This window comes from Platichthys flesus, chromosome 8 (genome assembly GCF_949316205.1).
Source record: "Platichthys flesus chromosome 8, fPlaFle2.1, whole genome shotgun sequence".
Classification (NCBI taxonomy): domain Eukaryota; kingdom Metazoa; phylum Chordata; class Actinopteri; order Pleuronectiformes; family Pleuronectidae; genus Platichthys; species Platichthys flesus.
The window spans coordinates 10,696,294-10,715,504 of record NC_084952.1 but is presented as its reverse complement, the minus strand read 5'-3'; the positions used below and the strand labels follow the sequence as shown (position 1 = coordinate 10,715,504).

Genomic DNA, 19,211 nt, shown 5'->3' with positions numbered 1-19,211 from the left:
CGATGTTTTATTGTAAGAACTGTTGGTGGTGCAGTCGACAAAGGACGCAGGATGCAACATGGCTGTGAGAGCCGGATGAATTATTCACACCAGTAACTACTGGGATAGATACAATTACAGTGTTTAAGTTGCAGCAGTGAGCGAGGATCAGCTGCGCGGACAGAGAGCGGCAACTGCTGGAGACAAAACCGAGTCGGAGTCGCATCTCTCCGCGTCATAGTTGGAGCGGGCCCGCCCAGACTCTGGAGCAGCTCCGGGACACAGCAGGCAGATGCACATCAGCCGGAAGGAAGGCTGCTGTCCGCCCTGAAGCCGAGCTCAGCACATGAGATGTGGATGACGCGAAACGGCTCCTCGCGCTGCTTCTTTCAGTGAGCTTCGTTGTGTGAACATGGACACCATGGACTTCCCAGGTCATTTCCAGCACATCTTCCAGCAGCTCAACCACCAGCGCCTGCACGCTCAGCTGATTGACTGTGTGGTGCTGGTGGGAGGACAGAGCTTCGAGGCTCACCGCTCCATCCTGGCAGCATGCAGCTCTCACTTCCGAGCCCTCCTGAGCTCCAGTGACGCTGGTGATGAGGTTGGAGGAGCTTGGGTCGACAGAGGTGAAGGCCCCAGTGTGATAGATCTGGATCCAGAGGTGGTGACCCCCGAGGCCTTCTCCACCCTGCTGGACATGATTTACACCTCCACCCTCTCCCTGGGACGCTCCAACGTGATGGACGTTCTGCTGGCCGCCTCGCACCTCCATCTGAACACTGTGGTGAAGGCCTGCAAGCTCCACCTGTCCAGGAAGAACTTCCCTGCGTCGCCGCCCAAAGGATGGAGGTCAGTTCAACAGCAGCAGCAGCAGCAGCAGTGTCCTCCCTCACAGGCCGAGAGTTCATCCTCCCTTCAACTGGTCTCGTCTGCCATGGAGGAGGACTCGGATGAAGATGGCGAGGTAGTAGAGGTGAGCCAATCGATGGGGGAGGTCAGGGGAGTCAATGGAGAGACAGGTGCAGCCGCACCGTCCTCGAGGTTCAAAAGGAAGTCCCACGAGGACAGGCTCAGCGGCAGGAAGAGAAGCTGCAGAATGCCTGAAGGAAACTACAAGGAGTGTTCTCCCACTGTGACCAGCAGAAGCACTGTCAGTGCAGAGGATGGAGGAGATGATCCGCTGTCCCGAGACCACCTGAGGACAGCTGATGGACTTTTGGAGAACCAAGGGGATGAGGAGGTGGAGGAGAAATACGAAGCAACCAGGGGAGAGTCAGAGGAGATCCAGCTGCCGAGCCAGTCGGACAGCAGCACGGGAGGTGCGGGGGCGTTGAAGAAGGATGGAGATACAGATGGAGACACGGTGGTGAAGGTGAAAGTGGGAGAAGAAGGGGAGGAAGAGGCAGAGGAGCCAAAGATGGTGATGATGGAGGTGAAAAAGGAAAATCTAAGCTCGTGCTCCCCAGATTCAGATTCTCCTCCACCTCCACCAATAGACTGCACAGACAATTTGAGCGCAGAAGTAAATGATGAGAAAATGTCCACGGCAGCCGACCCAGCAGTGGATGGTGTTGGCTGTTTACAATCTCAGCTGTGCACAGATCTTCAGACTGACACACACAGGGACGATGGGGATTTGTGTGAGGACGCTGAAGGCCTGGACAGCCTGTCAGAGCTGGCCTTCTCCTGCTTCCTCAATCCCAGCGCCCTGGGAGCCCTGGAGGAAGAAGACAGCCTCGCTAGTCTCACAGCTGCTGCCACTGCAGCCGCCGCCGCCGCCAGCGATGCTGGAAATGTAGGTGAACCATGTCAAATCTCAGAAGAGGCAAGCATCCCTTTAGCTCAGTCCTCTGATTCCTCCTCCTCTCTTGTTTTTCCAGTAACCTCTGTCCCTCTGCAGCAGCTTCTTCCGACTCAGAGCTCTGGTTTTAGCGACACGCTCATCCTGCAGCCCACCCAGAACTCTTTAGCAGGGTTTCTAAGCGGCATCAGACCCAGCCTCAGTTTGGAAGCCTCCCTCGTCACATCCACACCCTCTAGAGGTGGGACAGGCTCAGGTGCAACAACCTTCCGTCGCATTGCTCCCAAGGTGGTGCCTGGGTCAGAGGCCGGCGCAGATCCGTCCTCCTCCTCTTCTGGATCAGCGGGGGATGCTGCTGCTGATCGGCCGCCTCTAACCAGAGCTTCAGAGGACGTTATGTCCAAGTGCAAGAAGGCGGCAGCCGAGGACCATGTGCTGTTAGTAGAAGGGGAGAAGAAATATGCCTGCAGCATCTGCTGCAAAACCTTCATGAACCTGACTGACTGTAAGAAGCACATTCGTGTCCACACGGGAGAAAAGCCCTACCCCTGTCCGAAGTGCGGCAAGCGCTTCAGCCAGTCGTCCCACCTGTACAAGCATTCCAAGAACACGTGTGTGAACTGGAAAGACGAGCAGTCATTCCCAGAACTGCTGCAATGACCTCTTTGCTAGAGGACTAAAAATAAATTATACTATGAATCTTATTATTTCTGAATCTCATACACTTGTTCCATGAAATCAAAAATCAAATTGGTTATGTAGTAATTTTTATGTTTTATTAAAAGCTGTTTTTTCCCATAAGTGAAATATCGATGTAGCAAAACCGATGTGAATGCACTGAAACTATTCTCAAAGAATAACATGGTTGATGTCACTAAAATTAACAGTGATGAGAAAATAAAGAATTGCACTCAGTGACTTTTATTGATAACTTTTCAAGCACAAGGATCTTTTTAAGACATGCACAAAACGTCACAATTCTACTGAAAGATACGTTTTTATTCTTCAGAAAAGCCAGAGCAGGAGTGTTGAAATGGAGCATCAGGTTAATCGTCAGGTTAAAGTGCAGACGAACGAGTGTATGTCTAATCTTCATGGCAAGAACCGTGTTTAGAATGAGAGAGAAAAATATTCTATTTTGAAGGACTCACCTTCAATGCAAACAAGATAATTCTCTTACCATAAAAACTAAGGTTAAGGAGTGCTTCTAGCTGAGGGGACTAAACTTTGCACCACGCATTTCCTTCCTATAAGTGCAGTTCTGCGTTACAGAATCAAATGAAACTATCGAGGCAGATCTATTATCACATCTGTGTGGTTTCTGTTTCCTGACGTCTGCAAAGCATCAGAGGAGGCACAGTGGCTCCCCTTCAGCCTCTAAAGAACGAGTTCTTTGGGCATCTCTGTTCCCCGTAATCCAGCCAGCAGGTTCTGCGCCGTCAAGACTGACATGACACCTCTTGTGGCGTAGGTGGCACTGCCGATGTGCGGTAACACCACTGAAGAAAGAAAGAGGACACAGCGTACCGTAAAAATTGAGAATCGGGGCAAAATTCCTCGTCTGAATTTTTTGGGTAAAATCATGAGCCGAAATTTCTACTCACCACAGTTTTTGAGTGTTAGAAGGGGATGGTTTGGTGGGAGGGGCTCGGGTGTTGTGACGTCCATTCCAGCGGCAGCTATCTGTCCACTGCTCAGAGCCTCGTACAGATCGTCCTGGTTCACCACAGTCCCCCTAAATCCAATAATTCACCACGTTGTCATCCTCATGTCTTTTCCAAAACACACAGAGCTGGTGTCATAGAGATATGACAATAATCTAAACCCACTAACAGTCCATTTCGTTTGTTATGCTGATGTGGTTACATGAGAAACATGAAACCAAAATTTCAGGTTTCTCAGATCCAGATTAAGTGAGATAGGGGCTCATAAACCACTGCAATACCACGGTTAAGTGACGCCTACCGCGGGATTGAGCTCATTACTGTCATCTCTGCCAAACCTTTGAAATATGTTGCTTCATCACTGTGGTGAGAACAGAATACATAATGCCACAGCCTTACTTGAAACTTCTCTTAAAGTCTACCTGCTTGAGTTGATGAGGACTGCGGTCTTCTTCATCTTGCTGAAGAAGGCCTTGTCACACAGCCCCTGGGTTTCTGGAGTCAGGGAGCAGGTCAGAACTATGAAGTCGCTCGCAGGCACAAGCGTGTCCAGAGGAACTGTTCAACAAAGAGAAGAAGTTAAAAAAATGTTTATTTTTATGATACAATTTTAGATATGATTTTCACAGTTTTTAGGTTTCTCTCATTTCTCTAACCAAATTCTCCATTCAGCTCTGCAGCCTGGGGCTTGGCTGTTCTCCCAGAGTAGAGCAGCCTCTTCACCCCAAAGGGCATGAGTCTCTTAGCAACGGCCATACCTGAATAACACATGTTGCTAGTTAGTTGAAGTTACAGTTAGTTACCGGATGTAGCCAAATACCAAAGCAAAAGAAGAAATCGTAAGCCTACCAATGCGTCCGAGTCCGATGATTCCTACTGTGCTGCCAGAGAGGCCGTATCCACACAGCCAGATCGGGTCCCACGAGCTCCAGCCACCACTGAGAGAGCAACACAGACACAGGTTGACCATTGTGCCAGTTTAAGTAATGACTTGTACTTTTAGCTTAAAAAATAACAGAAACACAAATCACATCAAAGAAAACCAAGCTGTTACGAGTCAATGTGTAACTCTGTGAGACTGACTTCTTGACCTCCTCCACTCCCTCTGGTAATCTGCGAGCAGTGGCCAGCAGCAGAGCCACAGTCAGTTCAGCCGTGGCATCGGTCAGCACATCCGGAGTGTATCCAACACGTATACCGCTGGAGAAAACACACAGCGCTGGAACTTCAGAGGTCGTGTGACACTTTTAATCTATTAGTCAGAGCTGGGTTTTGAGAGCATAAGCTGCAGTTTGTTAATGTAACCTACCGTTTTTTTATTTCATCCACAGCCAAGTGGTCGAACCCAACGGACATGGTGCTGATCACTTTGAGGTTTGGTCCTGTAATCAGAGACAGATCTAGACACTCATTCATTTGATAAGACAGCTTCTGGTCTCTAATTTGAGCTGAAATAGTGAAAGCATACACACACACACACAGAGATGAGAGTGACCTGCAGCATCCAGGACCTCAGCATCGATCTTGTCTGTCAGCATACACAGGAGACCGTCAGCCCTTTCAACGCCCTTGAGAAGCTCTGCCCTCGGCACTGGTTCACTCGAGTCCCACTGAGACACTTCACACCTGTTTGCATGCACACACAACAATGGGTGGCAAATACACACATGAGGTCTGGAAGAGACATGGCTGAAACAGGTACGTCCTGCAGAGGCTCCCTTCAGATGACGGGGCCGTTAGTTGAGAAAGTCCTCTGCCATCGACCCTAAGCTCCATCAGTTAGCAGAATCTATTCCTTGGGGCAGTTTTGTAGCATGTTTCACTTATAGTAATAATAGATTTATTTATAGAGCATTTTTAAACAAATTAGCTGAACAACAACAAAAAACAAATTTTGAACATATAGCAGGAACTACATCGGTAATAATAATAATAGAGATAGAATATCTGCTGGTGCTACACAAACTACCGCTTTGCTAAAGTCAACTAACAGAGACACGTCTTACTCTCCGGCCGCAGACAGGAGCTTCATCCCCTCCTGAGGGATCCTCCGAGTCACGAACACCTTCATGAGTTTCCCAGCTGCCTGCATCACACTTCGATAGATCGGGTCCGGACAGAAGAGCAGAGTCTTAGAGGAAAGTTCACAGTTTGTCCAGGTTCATACTTCACTGATAGCTATTCTTCTTCTTCTTCTCCTAGCACCGGGCCGGCTAGACACCTCAATGGTGCATCGCTGCCCCCTACTGTTTGGTGTTAAAGGTGCACGTATGTATGTATATATGTATTTATACATTTATAATATACATTATATTCCTATATAATCTGAAAAGTTTTTGCACGTAATAGGCATAAATCAAAACAGCAAGGAACGATACATTTATATTTCTGTATCTAAATATTTGTTGACAATATTCTAAGTATTTGGTTCTCAAACAAACATTGAGAAATAAACATCTGTTCCTCTGATAGATATTACATGGGTGACTTTGAAATAAACTATTGATAGTTGTGTTTTCATGAATCACAAATGTTGTTTTAACTGAGCAGTGAAAAGATGGGTCGTTGTTGCCTCACTGATGCTATGAGAAGTACTGTGTAAGTGTTTTGTTTTTTCTCAGTATTTCTAGAGCAGACTATCTTGAAACTCGACATGCAGACAGGGGGAGTCACCATGAACAAGAGTCCGGGGAGAATTTTTTGTCACCTCTTAAAGATTCTTTTAAAATATTATTGAACAAGAGCAATATATGTTTTATGAGAAATAATGTAAATTGAGCTGACATTTTTTCTTTAATCTCTTATAAAACACATATATGTAATATTCCATTTCCTAAAACATGTTAATGTGTTTGTGTGCAAATCAAATCAAATGTCCATAATAAGAGAAATTAAACTTTCAGAGTTTATTTTCGGGTCTTTTCTAATTTCTGCTACAAGCATCTGGACCTTAAAACCCATAGTAGACGCGCAGCACACGCGCATCAATGTTTGAGCTGGACCGTGTTTCAACAAACCACACGACCACAGACTTGTGTTTACTTATTTCTCTGGAATCGAACCCACTGGGATCAATGGTTCAACTCGATCTCACCTTTCCATTCTCCGCAGCGGGAGGACGTCGACGTAGCCGGACGTGTTGGTGCGTGTGACGCCTCCGGCCGCTCCTTCTCCTCCTCCTCCGCCTCCTCCTCCTCCGCCGGGGACGCCGCTGTACACAGTGAAGTCTTCTCCCTGGACCCGAAGCGAGGGCGGAACAAACCGGGAGCTGTCGCTGCCAACACGCAGGAGCCGGAGCAGGAAGCGGACACAGGAGGGAGTCGAGTGTGGACCAGGTGACGAGTTTGTGTTTTATCACTTCGGTTGATCGTTATTTATCCTCGTCGTCCTGTTCGCAGCGGCGGATCAACACGGAGCGTCAGCTGTTAGCTGCGAGTCCAGCAGCCTGCTGCTGTTTCCCCGAAGCTCACTCAGATATGTGTGTGTGTGTGTGTGTGTGTGTGTGTGTGTGTGTGTGTGTGTGTGTGTGTGTGTGTGTGTGTGTGTGTGTGTGTGTGTGTGTGTGTGTGTGTGTGTGTGTGTGTGTGTGTGTGTGTGTGTGTGTGTGTGTGTGTGTGTGATCAATACAGTGATGAGTGTACGGTCTCGTGTATTCGCTCCAGCACTTTCACCTCTATTTGGTTTCACAACATAAAGTCCCTGTTTAAAACGAGCTGCAGCCTGATCCCACATCTGCTTTTTATAATGGAGGCGTCTTCAGCCGAGCTCGTGTCGTGTTGACTCTCAACAGTGGTGAGTTGAGTGGTGCATAAATATGTCTTTGAGACGGGCTCGATGTAGGTTTATTATTTAAATTTGTGTCGTTTACTTTATTTATATCGGTCGATTTTTCTCAACGACCTGAGCCCGTGGCCCGAGGCACATCCTTCAACTCAGGACAACTTTATCAACAATAAAAGTCAAATCCTCTCCAACCACAACAGGGAACTGCATCATCAGGATTTGATCTCATTCAAATAAGTTATTTTTAGTATTTCCTGCCTTTATGGTTTTATGACATGATAATGCTGCTTATAGACAATGCAGTTTCATCTCTTGTTTGTGTAAAGAATAATCAATTCCACCTTGTGAGTCAAGGTATGGATTCGATTGTGGATCGCAATCTACTTAATGTTGATATTGATCTGTAATAAGATAATATTGTGACATGTTCTCGATTTCTAGCTTCTTCCTTCTAGATTAAATGTTCTGTGATCTTATACAGACAGTACTTGATGATATTGATAATGTTGATATCAATTCGCTAACATCTGACCCAGCCGCCAATCATGTGAGTCGTTGGGGTGGGGGGAAGGGGGGGGGGTCACATGAGTTACAGTACGAATGGGTGTCAAGCTGCCGGGGGGAGGGATTTTCAAGACTGCATTGGACATGGTTGAAAAATGACATCGTAGATCACCTCCTTCTGGTGTCTCATGCTTTGAGACTCTTTTAAAACCATATCTGGTCAAAATGGAAACCACCCACACAGTGTGCTCAGGCTCCATGTTTTCTCTCCCTGGTGCAATGCTTGTTTTGCTGGATGTAATCAAACCCAAATATTCCTTTCATTTCCTTCCAGAGAACCCCTCCAGTGTCACCCTACCCACTGCACACGTTTGGCTGAGGAACCTGCAGAGCCTGTCTGAGCTTGTCAGCCACAGTGGGTTTAGTGCAATGGCTCTGTTAACCCTGCACAGGATTCCATCCCTCTCCACCGCTCCAGTGAGTCCCTCCGTCTCCACGCCTGTTTTTTCCTTCATATCCTCACATATTAAGGTTCTCTTTCACTTCAGTAGTGATCCAGGACTATAGGAGCTGCTCACGCTGGACCCTTGTTCATGAATGTGTCCTTTGTGGGTATCTGCTCTGTATTTGCCTGAATGATTAAGAGGCTGTTGTGTTTTCAGTTGTTGCCGGGGATGGGATTGCACTGATAGGCTCTATTTGCCACAGATTTGTGGTTGGCAAAATATATATTTTTTAAGGCTCCCATTCACAGTCATTAGAGCAGTGTCAGAGATGATCAATCACAGTCTGTCCAAATCTGTTCAAATCATACAAACACATCATCGCCCGGCTCTATCAGTAACTTTATCTCTTCTCATTCTCTCATTCTTCTGGTAAGCTGATTTAACTTTACGTCAGAAGCTTGTTCTTTTCTTCCGGTGTTTATCATTGCCAACCAAATCCTACATGACCTGACTGTGGGTCCAGGTCTCGTTTTATTTGCATATTCTGTCACTGAATCGAATCGACTCTTCTATCTTAACGTGTGCTCTCTCTTTTTATCTTCTTCCCCTCCTCATCGTTTCTCCTCTTGGCTCCTGCCCACTTCTCCTCTTACATTTCTGTTTATCTTTCTTGACTCTGTCTGGACTTGTCAGTTGCGTAACAGGTAAAGTCGCTGTCTCCGTAAACCCTCACTACTGCTGCTACTTCTCTCTTGCCCCCCCCCCCCTCCTTTTGCATTGCATTTCTTCTTCTTACCTTCTATAGTTTCACTGCTAATCTCTTTTTTCTTCTCACCCTTCAGTATCCTCTTCCTTCTACTCACATGTCACTCTTTGTGTCTGTCCTCCACTGCACCATATCTGTGTCACACCACATTTCACCCGAGAAAATGACCGAACAGTTTTTCCTGCCATATGTGTCAGCACTTTCAACAGGAAAAACATTGCACGCACTGATGCTTGTGCTGGTCATAGTGTTTGAAGAGTTAGAAATGTGACCCTGCGGGAGCATTAGGATCAGTGATCAGCATATACTCCTAGTAATTAGCGTATTACATTAGCCCAAGCATCTGCCTCCAGGTTTCTTGGCAATTTGCATTTGTTCATAATTATAAAGCACCAGCTCAAGAGAAGCTTCAGTCTTTTGGAGTATAAGGGAATTAAATAGAATAATAAAAATCATCATCCATTAAAGAAATGATTTAGCATTGTTTAGGTTTGTAGAATTACACACAAACACATCAGATATAAAAATATTAATATTTTCCTTTTCTGTGTGTCTTTGTTGTGGTTTGTTTTATTTTGAAAGGATGAAATCCTCCAAAAAAGAGGGAGACTGCAGAAAAGGTAGATGTGAACCCTTGTCCTATCTGAAGTGACATTTAATGACAACCGGCTGCTCGATGTTTAACTAACTGATGTGTTTGCGTCTCAGGGAGAGCTTTGCCCTTGTTAAAGGGGCAGTGCTTCTGCTGGAAGAGGGCGAGGGCGAGGACCCCCACAATGAGACGTCTCACAAGCCAACGTCTCCCACAAAGCAAGAGGGCGGAAGGTCAAACACACGGCACAGACACCTCCACGCCATGATTGAGCAGCTCAGGCCTGAGGATACCATCCAGCTGGTGAGACCTTGTCTTCTCACACACGATAGGAATCAGATCAGATCACAGGTTAAAGGGGCCACATGCAAACTTTACTCTTATATAGCCATTAAGAGCTGTGTGCTCACCAGTTGAGCAGTTCAGTTTAACATTTTGCTCCTCAAGACACATACGGAGTATAAGAAAAATATGTTTCTTTAAGTGGATCACAGCCAGTGTCTGGGCTACTCTGTAAACAACCCTGACTTCCTTGACCTTTAATTTTCCCAAGAAGGCCAAAGAAAATAGAAAGCACAGGATATTTTCTCTATGCATAATCAGCCAGGTTTTGTGAAATAAATTGGAGAATCCAGACCTCAGAAGAAACTGCAACATGTCGCACACACGCACAGTGTTTACAGAGCATCAGACCTGTTGCGTTTACATCTTGTCTCCTTTGTGTCTCACACATCCTCCGTCTCTCTGCCGCTCCTGTTTTCTGCCATGCAGGCGGTGCAGCTGGAGTCCATGAACACCAGCAGAGTCAGGTATCTGATCGTTGTTTCCACCCTCGGCAGCAAACAGGAGAGCATCCTGCTGGGGATGGATTTCCCTGACTCAGACAGGTGTGTGTCACCAGCATGCTGGTGCACTGTTTCACGAAGAGCAAACGTCCATTTGGTTAACAACTTCTGATTCAGCTTTGACGTTTTAAACTTTGTTCCTTGCCTTGAGTCTCTGTGTACCCACTGGCTCTTTGCAGTGACCGGTGCACCATCGGCCTGGTTCTGCCGATATGGAGCGACATGCAGGTGTATCTGGATGGAGACGGGTAAGACACGTTTGGATTAAACATTTAGCAAAAGTGGGGATGATGACTGAGTAAAGGCTTTCGAAGCAGCAGCAATGAGTTTGGGAGGCTGGGGCACAGATGGTGCTGCTCGATGCCTGGGATTCTGGCCAGAGATAATGAGAATGAGTAATGACTCTATTTATGGAGTTGAATCATGCTCCATAAATTACGACTGCTCCTATCACTCACTAAGACCCCTGGATAATCATGGAGCTCATGTGTTTTGGAATGTGAACTATGTTTGGCTTCGGTCTATAGCTGAGAGTGTAGCTGAAGAAGGATCTTGTAAATCAACTCCCTGTTTGTGTTGTAGTGCATCCAGAACCCCTGAATATCCACTGCAGCTCTGGTGTGATTCGACTTCACTGTCTAAAAGCAGTGACTCGTTGCTGTGGCTCTGCTGCCTACTGCCATGTTTTAACTAATCACCATCACCCGCTGAATGTTACCGATACGAGACGCTTTGATTGGCTGCCATGTTCACCCTCATCAGGCTGGATCGCACCTCCCACTGTGCTCCTTCTCACTGGCCTCACTTTTTCTTTCCTCACGAGAACAACCGCTCATTTACACGGAATAATACCCGGATTCAATTCTGTCAGTTTGCTTTGTAGCAACACTCACGAAGCTTCTTATAAGTGTGACTTCCTCTTCTCTCTTTCTTCTCTTTCACTTTCTGTTCCCCTGACTTAATTATCAGACCTCATGCTTGATTTTGTCCCTCAGTGGTTTCAGCGTGACCTCAGCAGAAGAGACCAGGATCTTTAAGCCTGTCTCCATGCAGACCATGTGGTGAGCAAAACACTGACACTCAGGTGTTCACACCAAGCATGAATGTGCCTTTAATGGCATCCAGCACCTCACATCTAAAGGTACCTAGTGACATTTTCTCCTTCTACCCCTCCCCACCAACATAAGGTCCGTGCTGCAGGCGCTGCACGGCTGCTGCGAGCGGGCGGTCAAGGCAGTGTTGATCCCAGGCTCTGGACTGGAATGGGCCAAGCACTACGAGAAGCACATCGAGTCAGACCGCTTCTGCCTCAATGAGTGGGAGGCCATGGACGATCTGGAGTCAGTCCGCAAGGACGTTAGTGGACAGAGGTGAGATGCGTTTCTTCTAAATGTCAGTGCAGTGCTCTTATCGGAACTAAGTGAGCCCCTGCTGCCAGTGGTGGATCAAGTATTTCGATCTTTTAGTTAAGTAGAAATACAACATAATCCACTTCAGGCAGTACAGGTTTTAAAGTCTAACATAAGCAGAAGTTCAAAAGTACTAACAGCTAAATATAATTGAAAAGTAAAGTAAAAGTGCTGAATAGGCCCATGTGAGCGTTGTGTAATTAGTTAAGTAATTAGCTAAGCAAGCGTGATTCATTGCTGCAAATGGTGAAAAATGTGAATAAAACTATAAACTGTAAACTATAAAATAAAATTTAAAAAGGGAGATCTTACTGCAATTTTGTTGTTTTTTGTTTTGTTGTTAAAAATTGTTTTTTTGGGGGGGCCTGGCTTGGGTTCATGCCACCAGGCCTGTTCTGTTATACAGGATAACAAGTTGTTATTTCCAAAATAAGTACCTCCTTACTGTGTATCAAGTATTGTACTTGAAAAAATGTTCTCCGCTACATTCCTTGAAGTACAATACTTGATACACAATCAGGAGGTACTTACTTCGTTATTTCCAAAGTAAGTATCTCCTAACTGTGTATCAAGTATTGTACTTGAACAAAGGTTCTCTGCCTATAGCTATAAATGTGTAAATAAAATTAAAGTTGTCATCTGTTCTTATTGCTCATGCACACCTGACAATCTGTACTAAAAGTTGACTTGTCCTTGTTTGGGTAGCTCGGCAGACAGACTCTCCAACGAGATGCTGATCAAAGAGAACCTGAGAGACATTATGAGGACTGAAGACCTGGACAACCTCACGTCCAAAATGGTGAGACGTGGGCAGATGAGGAAGTGGGAACTTCTGTAGCAGGGCTGCAGAAGATAGTCCGTCAAATATTAACAAGAGGATGTTTGCAAACCTGGATTGATCTTTTCTTTGCTCTGACGTAGGTGCATTCTAGTCTAGAGTCGAGGATCGGCTTCGATATGAGACCTTACAAGGAGTACATTGACAATGAGATCCTGGTCACCATGGCTCAGATGGACAAACCCTCTAAAATATTGGACTTTCTCTATCTGGTGAGTGGTAGCTCAGCTGCTAAGAGGTTGGTCAGAAGGCTTTGTTTTAGTTAGTGTATTTGGTGGGTGCTTTCACCAGGATGTCGTAAGTGACTGTAACTTCCTCTTTGTGCTAGACATGTGTTGACAGTGACAGGGAAGATGGCTGTGTTGGCCCTTTTCTCTTCCTCCTCTGTGCCCTCCGTTGAATGTGCCCTTCTTTATCTGGTTTCAGGGCTCTGAGTGGAACGCCGCTAACTTTGAGGAGCTGCAGAAAAACAAGTGAGTGCAACACATTCTAAAGCTCTTTGTATCCAAGTTATCATCCAGAGTTTCCATTGTTTTAGGCTGGGTTAGGGTGTTTTCCCCTAACCCAGCCTTTTGTTTTCCTGAGTCCCAGCCGCTGCTCTGACCCTGCGTTTATGTCTTATGTCTTTCAGTGTGGGCTACATTCTGAATGTGACGAGAGAGATTGACAACTTTTTCCCAGAGTCCTTCACATACATGAACATCAGAGTATACGATGTCGAAGCCACAGACCTGCTCCCCTACTGGACGGACACATACAAATTTATCAACACTGCAAGGTAGTCCTCAAACCGTGCACACATCCAAACGTGTGTAAAAGCATTGCCCTGACAATCACACAGCTACCACATGTATGGCTTCAACCACATCACATGCAGAAATGCTGAATCATCAGACGAACATGTTTATATGTTTGTGACTGTTCTGACCTGAGACTCAGTCAAAAAGGGAAATAGGTAATTTGTGCCGTCTAGGGGTGCAACGGTTTATAGTCACGGATCAGATCATTTTTTCAGATCTGCAAAAAGAATCAAGAGAAACATAACGTTGCTTTCTTTCATTAAAGAACATAAACTATAACAAAGTAAGAACTTTTGCAACATTACACTTAAGTTCAATGTTTAAATAATAATTTTAAGTAAAATATTTGATTCTTCCTTGTTAAATAGAAGTGCAAAATGAACAAAAGTGAATAAATCAAGCTTTTTGTTGTTCTGTCTTCAATGTTTCCAATTAATTATCTAGACTGAAGCGCACCATATTCTAATTTGTCCTGCCACAGTCTCATATTGAACCAACAAAAGATACAAATGAAGAGTTTTCTAAGTTAGAGGTTTTTCTGCCTGGTGCTCGCTCTGTCTCTCCCTCTTGAACACTTGCAGTATCGTTTTTTACGTTAAAATTGTCTGAACATACAGCCACCTTTTTTCAAGCTCATAGCTTTTCATTATCAGTTTTTTTTAAAAATATATTTACTGTGGAGCTGAAACCTCAAGTAGAACTCTAAACCACTGATGGAGCTTTTCTCTTGATCTCTGTGTTGCAGGAAGAGGGGAAAGGCGGTGTTGGTGCACTGTAAGATGGGCGTCTCTCGCTCTTCGTCCACGGTGATGGCGTATGTCATGAAGCAGCAGCGCTGGTCGATGGATGTGACGATGGGCTACGTCAGGGATCGCAGGTCCATCGTTAAGCCCAATGAGGGCTTCCTGAAGCAGCTGCAGACCTACGATGGCATCCTCAATGCAAGGTCAGGCACACTGATAGGAGTTTTATTGTGCAAAGATCTATATTTCTAAAAGTTTCTTGTTTAGTTTTAGTTTTGGAATTAGTTTTCGGCTGCTTGTGAACGATTTGTGACGTTGATACATTTTGCTCGTGGATTAAATTTGTGTTGTTTGTTCCTCATCATTGCAGCCGGCAGCGTCACAGCGAACTCTGGAGGAGAAAGTCGAGAGACCAAAGACAGAAGTCAATTCGCAAAGAGGAAGAAGGCGATGAAGGAAAGCCAGAAGAGGAGGAGGAGGAAGACGAAGAAGAGGAGGAGGATGAGGAGGACCAAGATAGTCCAGATGATAAAGATTCCGGTTGCTCAGAAGAAAAAGATGAGTCGGAGGAAGAAGCAGAGGTAATTAGTCACAACACTAACATGTTTATCCTTCATCCTTTAAATCCTGCAGATACCTGTTTTATCTTCATGTCTCTAATCTTCTGAACCTCACGCAGGTGTTTGAGGAACCCGTCTCCACGTCTGACACCAATCAGGACCCTGGGCCGACGGGACCAGCAGCTGCCTGTCCCACAATACATCTACACGAACCAGAAAAGGTGCGAGAAGCTGCCTGGCACCATGAGCCGGTACCTTCCTATGGCACGATAACATTCACTCATGTAGATATTATTCTTCTCTCTGTCTCCCCTGCAGGTCGCTTCAAACATTAATCGCAGCGGCAGGATGAACCTCTTCTCCCTCATGCAGTCCATCAGTGAACTGGATGCTGAAGATAAGGGATGTGAGCAGGTAAATGAAGCAAAGAGCAGAGAACAATGAGCGAATGTCCAGTATACTTGGACTTAAGGATGAGCTGATTTGATTTTGATTGTAATTCTAGTTCACATCCTTCTAGATAGAGGAGAAACTCTGAGTTCCTTGTGACATTGCCAGGAAATTGTAGATATAAAAGATCAAATGTAAATTCCAAAAGTTCTCATGTGGAGTTGTGTAAGACTTGTGAAATATTAGCGCATTTAATTTCCTTAGACTCTGATGTGCTCTAATCTTTTACAGCTTCATTTCTTCGGCCTTCAGTTGAATCAAACTCTTGACAGTTATAGCTGAAGCTATTGCTTGATTTAATTATTGAATAATGAACTGCTTAATCATTTAATCTGACTGCGATGTCTTTACTGTGTGTTTAGTCCATCTGTAAAAAATAGTAGTAGGTTTACTTTCAAATACAAGGAAGAAAATCAACAAATTGTCACGTTTAAGAAGCTGGAAAAATGTCTAAAACTATTATTGGATCATCAATAAAGCCACCGCCAAACAAAAAATTGATTGACCTACTATTCATTGCAGCTGTAGAGCCAATTTTTATTTCCAGCTCCACATGTAACCGCTCTTTTCCTCATTTATTCATTTCAAAGCTTCCTGGCAGCCCGAGGCGGTCTCCAGGGCAGCGCAGGAGAAGCAATGCACGACGAGGTCTGACTCACCAGACGGCGTGTGAGGACGTTTCACCTGAACCGCGCAGCCTGCCGGACTGAGTCCAACCTAAAGTGGCAGAGGAGGGTGGGGGGGAGAGGGAGGGAGGAGCAGGAGGAGTCTGAAGGAACGTGAGCTCCAGTAACACGCCAAGCTTTTCTTTTTACACTGTTCAGATTATTTTAGAACGTTTTTAATTCATGGTTTGAATTTCTCTTCTCATAATCATTAGAACCGATGGGTCACCATTAGTATAAAGGATCTTGCTGCAGTATTGATGTACCAGTAAAAGACAGGGTGAGAGATTATTGTATTATTATGGTTTATAAAGTGTTTTTAATTTTAGAACATATCCTCCCACATATAGACGGTTTATTCCTCCGTGTACCATCCTCTTTCTCAAGCTCCTTTCTTTCCCTCTTCTTCAGCATTGTCTCTATGCAATTACTGTCCTCTGTAAAGTAGGCTGTATGCTGCCTTACCAAGGTCGTCAATGTTCTTCATTTCCTCTCTCTTTCTCGCTCATCAGAAGTCTTTTACATGAGCTGCTCACTGATGTGAGGGTTCTACTGTGCATTATGGACCAGGGCCAGTTTCATGGCACAAGCCTGTTTGCTAAACAATGTATTCCAATGTGCCAATGAACATAGTGTATTTAATTGAAAATATGTATCATGTCACCTATTCCTATTTTATTTTCTTAAACACAAGGACTGGGTGAGTGCCTTCAACCCGAGAATGAAATCCCAACTCTGTGACTGGTGTTTTTATGTTTCTACTACAAGATGGTGGCTGAACATTGGATGTACTATTTCTCACTTGGTGTGATTGCAGTATAAATGTGAGCATGTGTGTGTATAAAGCATATATATATATATATATAAGCAGTATATGTATCCACAGGTAATTGCTGATGAACTGGGTGCATGTTGTGTTTTTATACAGGCCTATGAGAGCAAAGTGTTCACATATATTTATATGAGCATTTAATGGATACATTATTCCGCATATTGTTTTCAGATTTACTAGATGCTGGTGTTGTTTATCCAGAGAACTCAAGCTACAGCTTACTTTACATTTAATCTGCATGATAGTTAAAACACCATGCACTTTATACTCCCACAACACTGTTCCCTCTGCCTGAGCCAACATCAAGTTATGCTGTACTCTGCTCTAAGTGATCCTTTTGGAAGACTTATTACTTTGTGTGTGTTTAAAACCAGGTCTCTTTGCCTTGTTGATTTAATCTCTTCACTGAACACACTGTCTCACTCTTGTTTACAAAAAGCATCACGAGTGAAAAATAAATAAACATCCTCCACAAACCGATTTTTTGTTTCTTGATTGAATGACACACCAGAGGTCAAATGCTCGGGTCCACAAACATTTATCCACAAGAGACAAAGCACAAGCAACTGTACTTTCACCAGTGATTTCACTCATGATATTGTAATTTACTGATTCTGTACAGTCATACTTCACAGAGCAGACACAAGAGATGGGATGGATGAAAAACTAAACTCATTTTGCGATGTATTTCCTTCTGGGTTCACTGAGCGTGACTCCTCCTTCTTTCAATGCTGTTCTGAAAGCCTGAACCTGTTTGAGAGAAAAATCCAGAGGAGGCAAATGAAGCAGGTGATGAAAAAAACGATATAAAATGAATCACTGCATCTTGTTTGTGCAATTCATGCTTGATGTTCTCACCGCGTCCGAGCGATACGTCCAGGGAATGGCCCTGTACACCATCCTCGTGATGCCGGCCTGTTGACATCGGATCGCCAGAACCTCGCCCACGGCTTGACAGGTGGCCACACACCTGGTGGAGGCCAGCTCCCTCCTCAGTGACCACTCTGTGGTTGAGCAGGTCAGCACGGGGACCGGCGAGCTGCTGGAGAATACTTGTGCCGTCACATGGTGCTGGCTGCGGGAAAACACCAACCTGAAACGGGACAAAACATAATGAATTAACGGAAACTGATGCAGGAAAATCCAAAGCTTGAAGAATATTTGAAAACAAAATTATGACTGTAGATAATTTCTTCAGATTGCGCAAAGCTACTGGATGGATTAACCTGACACTTTTTGCAAGGATGTGGTGTGGGTTAGGAAAGATGCCATTCAGTTTTGGTGAGGATCAAAGGGGGTGCAGGAATTTTTTTCACATTTTCATGGATTTGTCAGTGAATAATGGATGCATCTTGAGTTTTCAGACATGGTCAGGGAATTGATAGTTATGATTGTGTGCACATCCAAATAAAAAATCCATTTGATGAATTTTGATGTGGTTTCAAAAGGGAACTGTTGACGATGGAGGAAGACTTAAATAAGTAACAATTTATATTTTAATTATTATTTAAGTATTGTATTAAGTATATCTTTTGCAAGTATATGGTATTTAACTGGGTAACCTCAATTGTAAACATTATCAGCTATATCTTGATAAATTACATTACATACATGTCATTTATCTGACGCTTTTGTCCAAAGCGACTTACAAATCTCCTGTTGGGAAATGAAATTTATTACAAAATGACATGCAGCTTTTCTCAAAATGCTTAACAAATAATAAAATACCCCTATTATTGTTTATTTGGCTATTTTGTTTTTACATACTGTGAAGACACACACACTTTTTGTGCCGACAAAAGGTGCATCTCAATTCTCTCAAGACTGAAAACTATTCCTAAAAAAGACTGACATTAGCAAATAAGAACATTAAAGAGACTCAATTACATATTTAAAGATGTAAATAAGGAAGAAAAGACTTAGTGACATTCAGACACAGAAACACACACATTCTCTCTATCTCACAGACTCTCGGGTCCCCCCCAACACACACACACACCTGTGGTAGAACTCCCGGGGGGGCCAGCTCGTGCTCCAGCCTCGGTCCTTCACAGCCAGGGCCATCTGTTCCAAGTTCCGCGGGTTCCTGTTCACGAAGGTCGGGTTCACAGCTTGATTTTCATCCGCGATGGGCTCCGGCTGCGGGGCCGCCTGGTTCAGACACCGCGCTGAGACAACACGTGGACAGTGAAACAATCGCTGCTGAGTTAGTAACTGTTATCTGTGTTAAATCGGCCATTAAAAAACGGGCTTTCTAATATGAACAGTAAATGGAGACTGCGGACTAACCTGTTTGACTTGTGGCGACACGATACTGTTGAATTTGACCGAACAACCGCCGCAGGCTGAGGTTGAATCCGCTCAGAGCCATGTTTTCCCCTCGTGTATCCAAATAGAGCTTCTGTTTGGATATTATCACTCTCTGGTGCCTTGTGTCCTTAAAAACAAGCAGAATCTCCTACAGCTTAACATGAACTCACCGTGAAACGGCCAGCGCCATCTTTGACTTTCAGACAACATCCGGTTCACTG

The 19,211-nt window shown here is 44.7% G+C and overlaps 4 protein-coding genes across 5 annotated transcripts; 2 read left to right on the top strand and 2 right to left on the bottom strand.

Annotated features, from left to right (window-relative positions):
* The first annotated feature begins 48 nt into the window (after window positions 1–48).
* Window positions 49–2,697, top strand: LOC133959144 (zinc finger and BTB domain-containing protein 5-like). Its single transcript, XM_062394240.1, has one exon. It carries the CDS (start codon window positions 392–394, stop codon window positions 2,441–2,443), a length of 2,052 nt encoding a protein of 683 aa, XP_062250224.1. The 5' UTR covers window positions 49–391; the 3' UTR covers window positions 2,444–2,697.
* On the bottom strand, window positions 2,689–6,672 carry grhpra (glyoxylate reductase/hydroxypyruvate reductase a). The gene is made up of 10 exons (XM_062394243.1): window positions 6,542–6,672; window positions 5,454–5,543; window positions 4,943–5,073; window positions 4,757–4,829; window positions 4,531–4,647; window positions 4,297–4,385; window positions 4,104–4,205; window positions 3,870–4,005; window positions 3,388–3,518; window positions 2,689–3,282 (listed from the first exon to the last, which is right to left on the bottom strand). Exons 1-10 carry the CDS (start codon window positions 6,547–6,549, stop codon window positions 3,161–3,163), a joined length of 999 nt encoding a protein of 332 aa, XP_062250227.1. The 5' UTR covers window positions 6,550–6,672; the 3' UTR covers window positions 2,689–3,160.
* Window positions 6,654–17,160, top strand: si:ch211-203d1.3 (protein phosphatase Slingshot homolog 3). Of its 2 annotated transcripts, none has more exons than XM_062394241.1 (17): window positions 6,654–6,782; window positions 8,069–8,211; window positions 9,529–9,566; window positions 9,655–9,841; window positions 10,310–10,425; window positions 10,563–10,631; window positions 11,379–11,444; window positions 11,571–11,753; window positions 12,498–12,591; window positions 12,714–12,842; window positions 13,057–13,103; window positions 13,262–13,408; window positions 14,176–14,376; window positions 14,544–14,754; window positions 14,853–14,954; window positions 15,052–15,147; window positions 15,774–17,160. In XM_062394241.1, exons 2-17 carry the CDS (start codon window positions 8,164–8,166, stop codon window positions 15,891–15,893), a joined length of 1,854 nt encoding a protein of 617 aa, XP_062250225.1. In that variant the 5' UTR covers window positions 6,654–6,782; window positions 8,069–8,163; the 3' UTR covers window positions 15,894–17,160. The 2 variants fall into 2 exon arrangements, with proteins under 2 accessions (XP_062250225.1, XP_062250226.1); XM_062394242.1 differs by lacking the exon at window positions 6,654–6,782 and adding an exon at window positions 7,144–7,239.
* A 42-nt stretch (window positions 17,161–17,202) lies between these two features.
* mrpl18 (mitochondrial ribosomal protein L18) lies at window positions 17,203–19,211 on the bottom strand. Its single transcript, XM_062394244.1, has 4 exons — window positions 18,970–19,211; window positions 18,680–18,848; window positions 17,539–17,773; window positions 17,203–17,430 (listed from the first exon to the last, which is right to left on the bottom strand). Exons 1-4 carry the CDS (start codon window positions 19,049–19,051, stop codon window positions 17,353–17,355), a joined length of 564 nt encoding a protein of 187 aa, XP_062250228.1. The 5' UTR covers window positions 19,052–19,211; the 3' UTR covers window positions 17,203–17,352.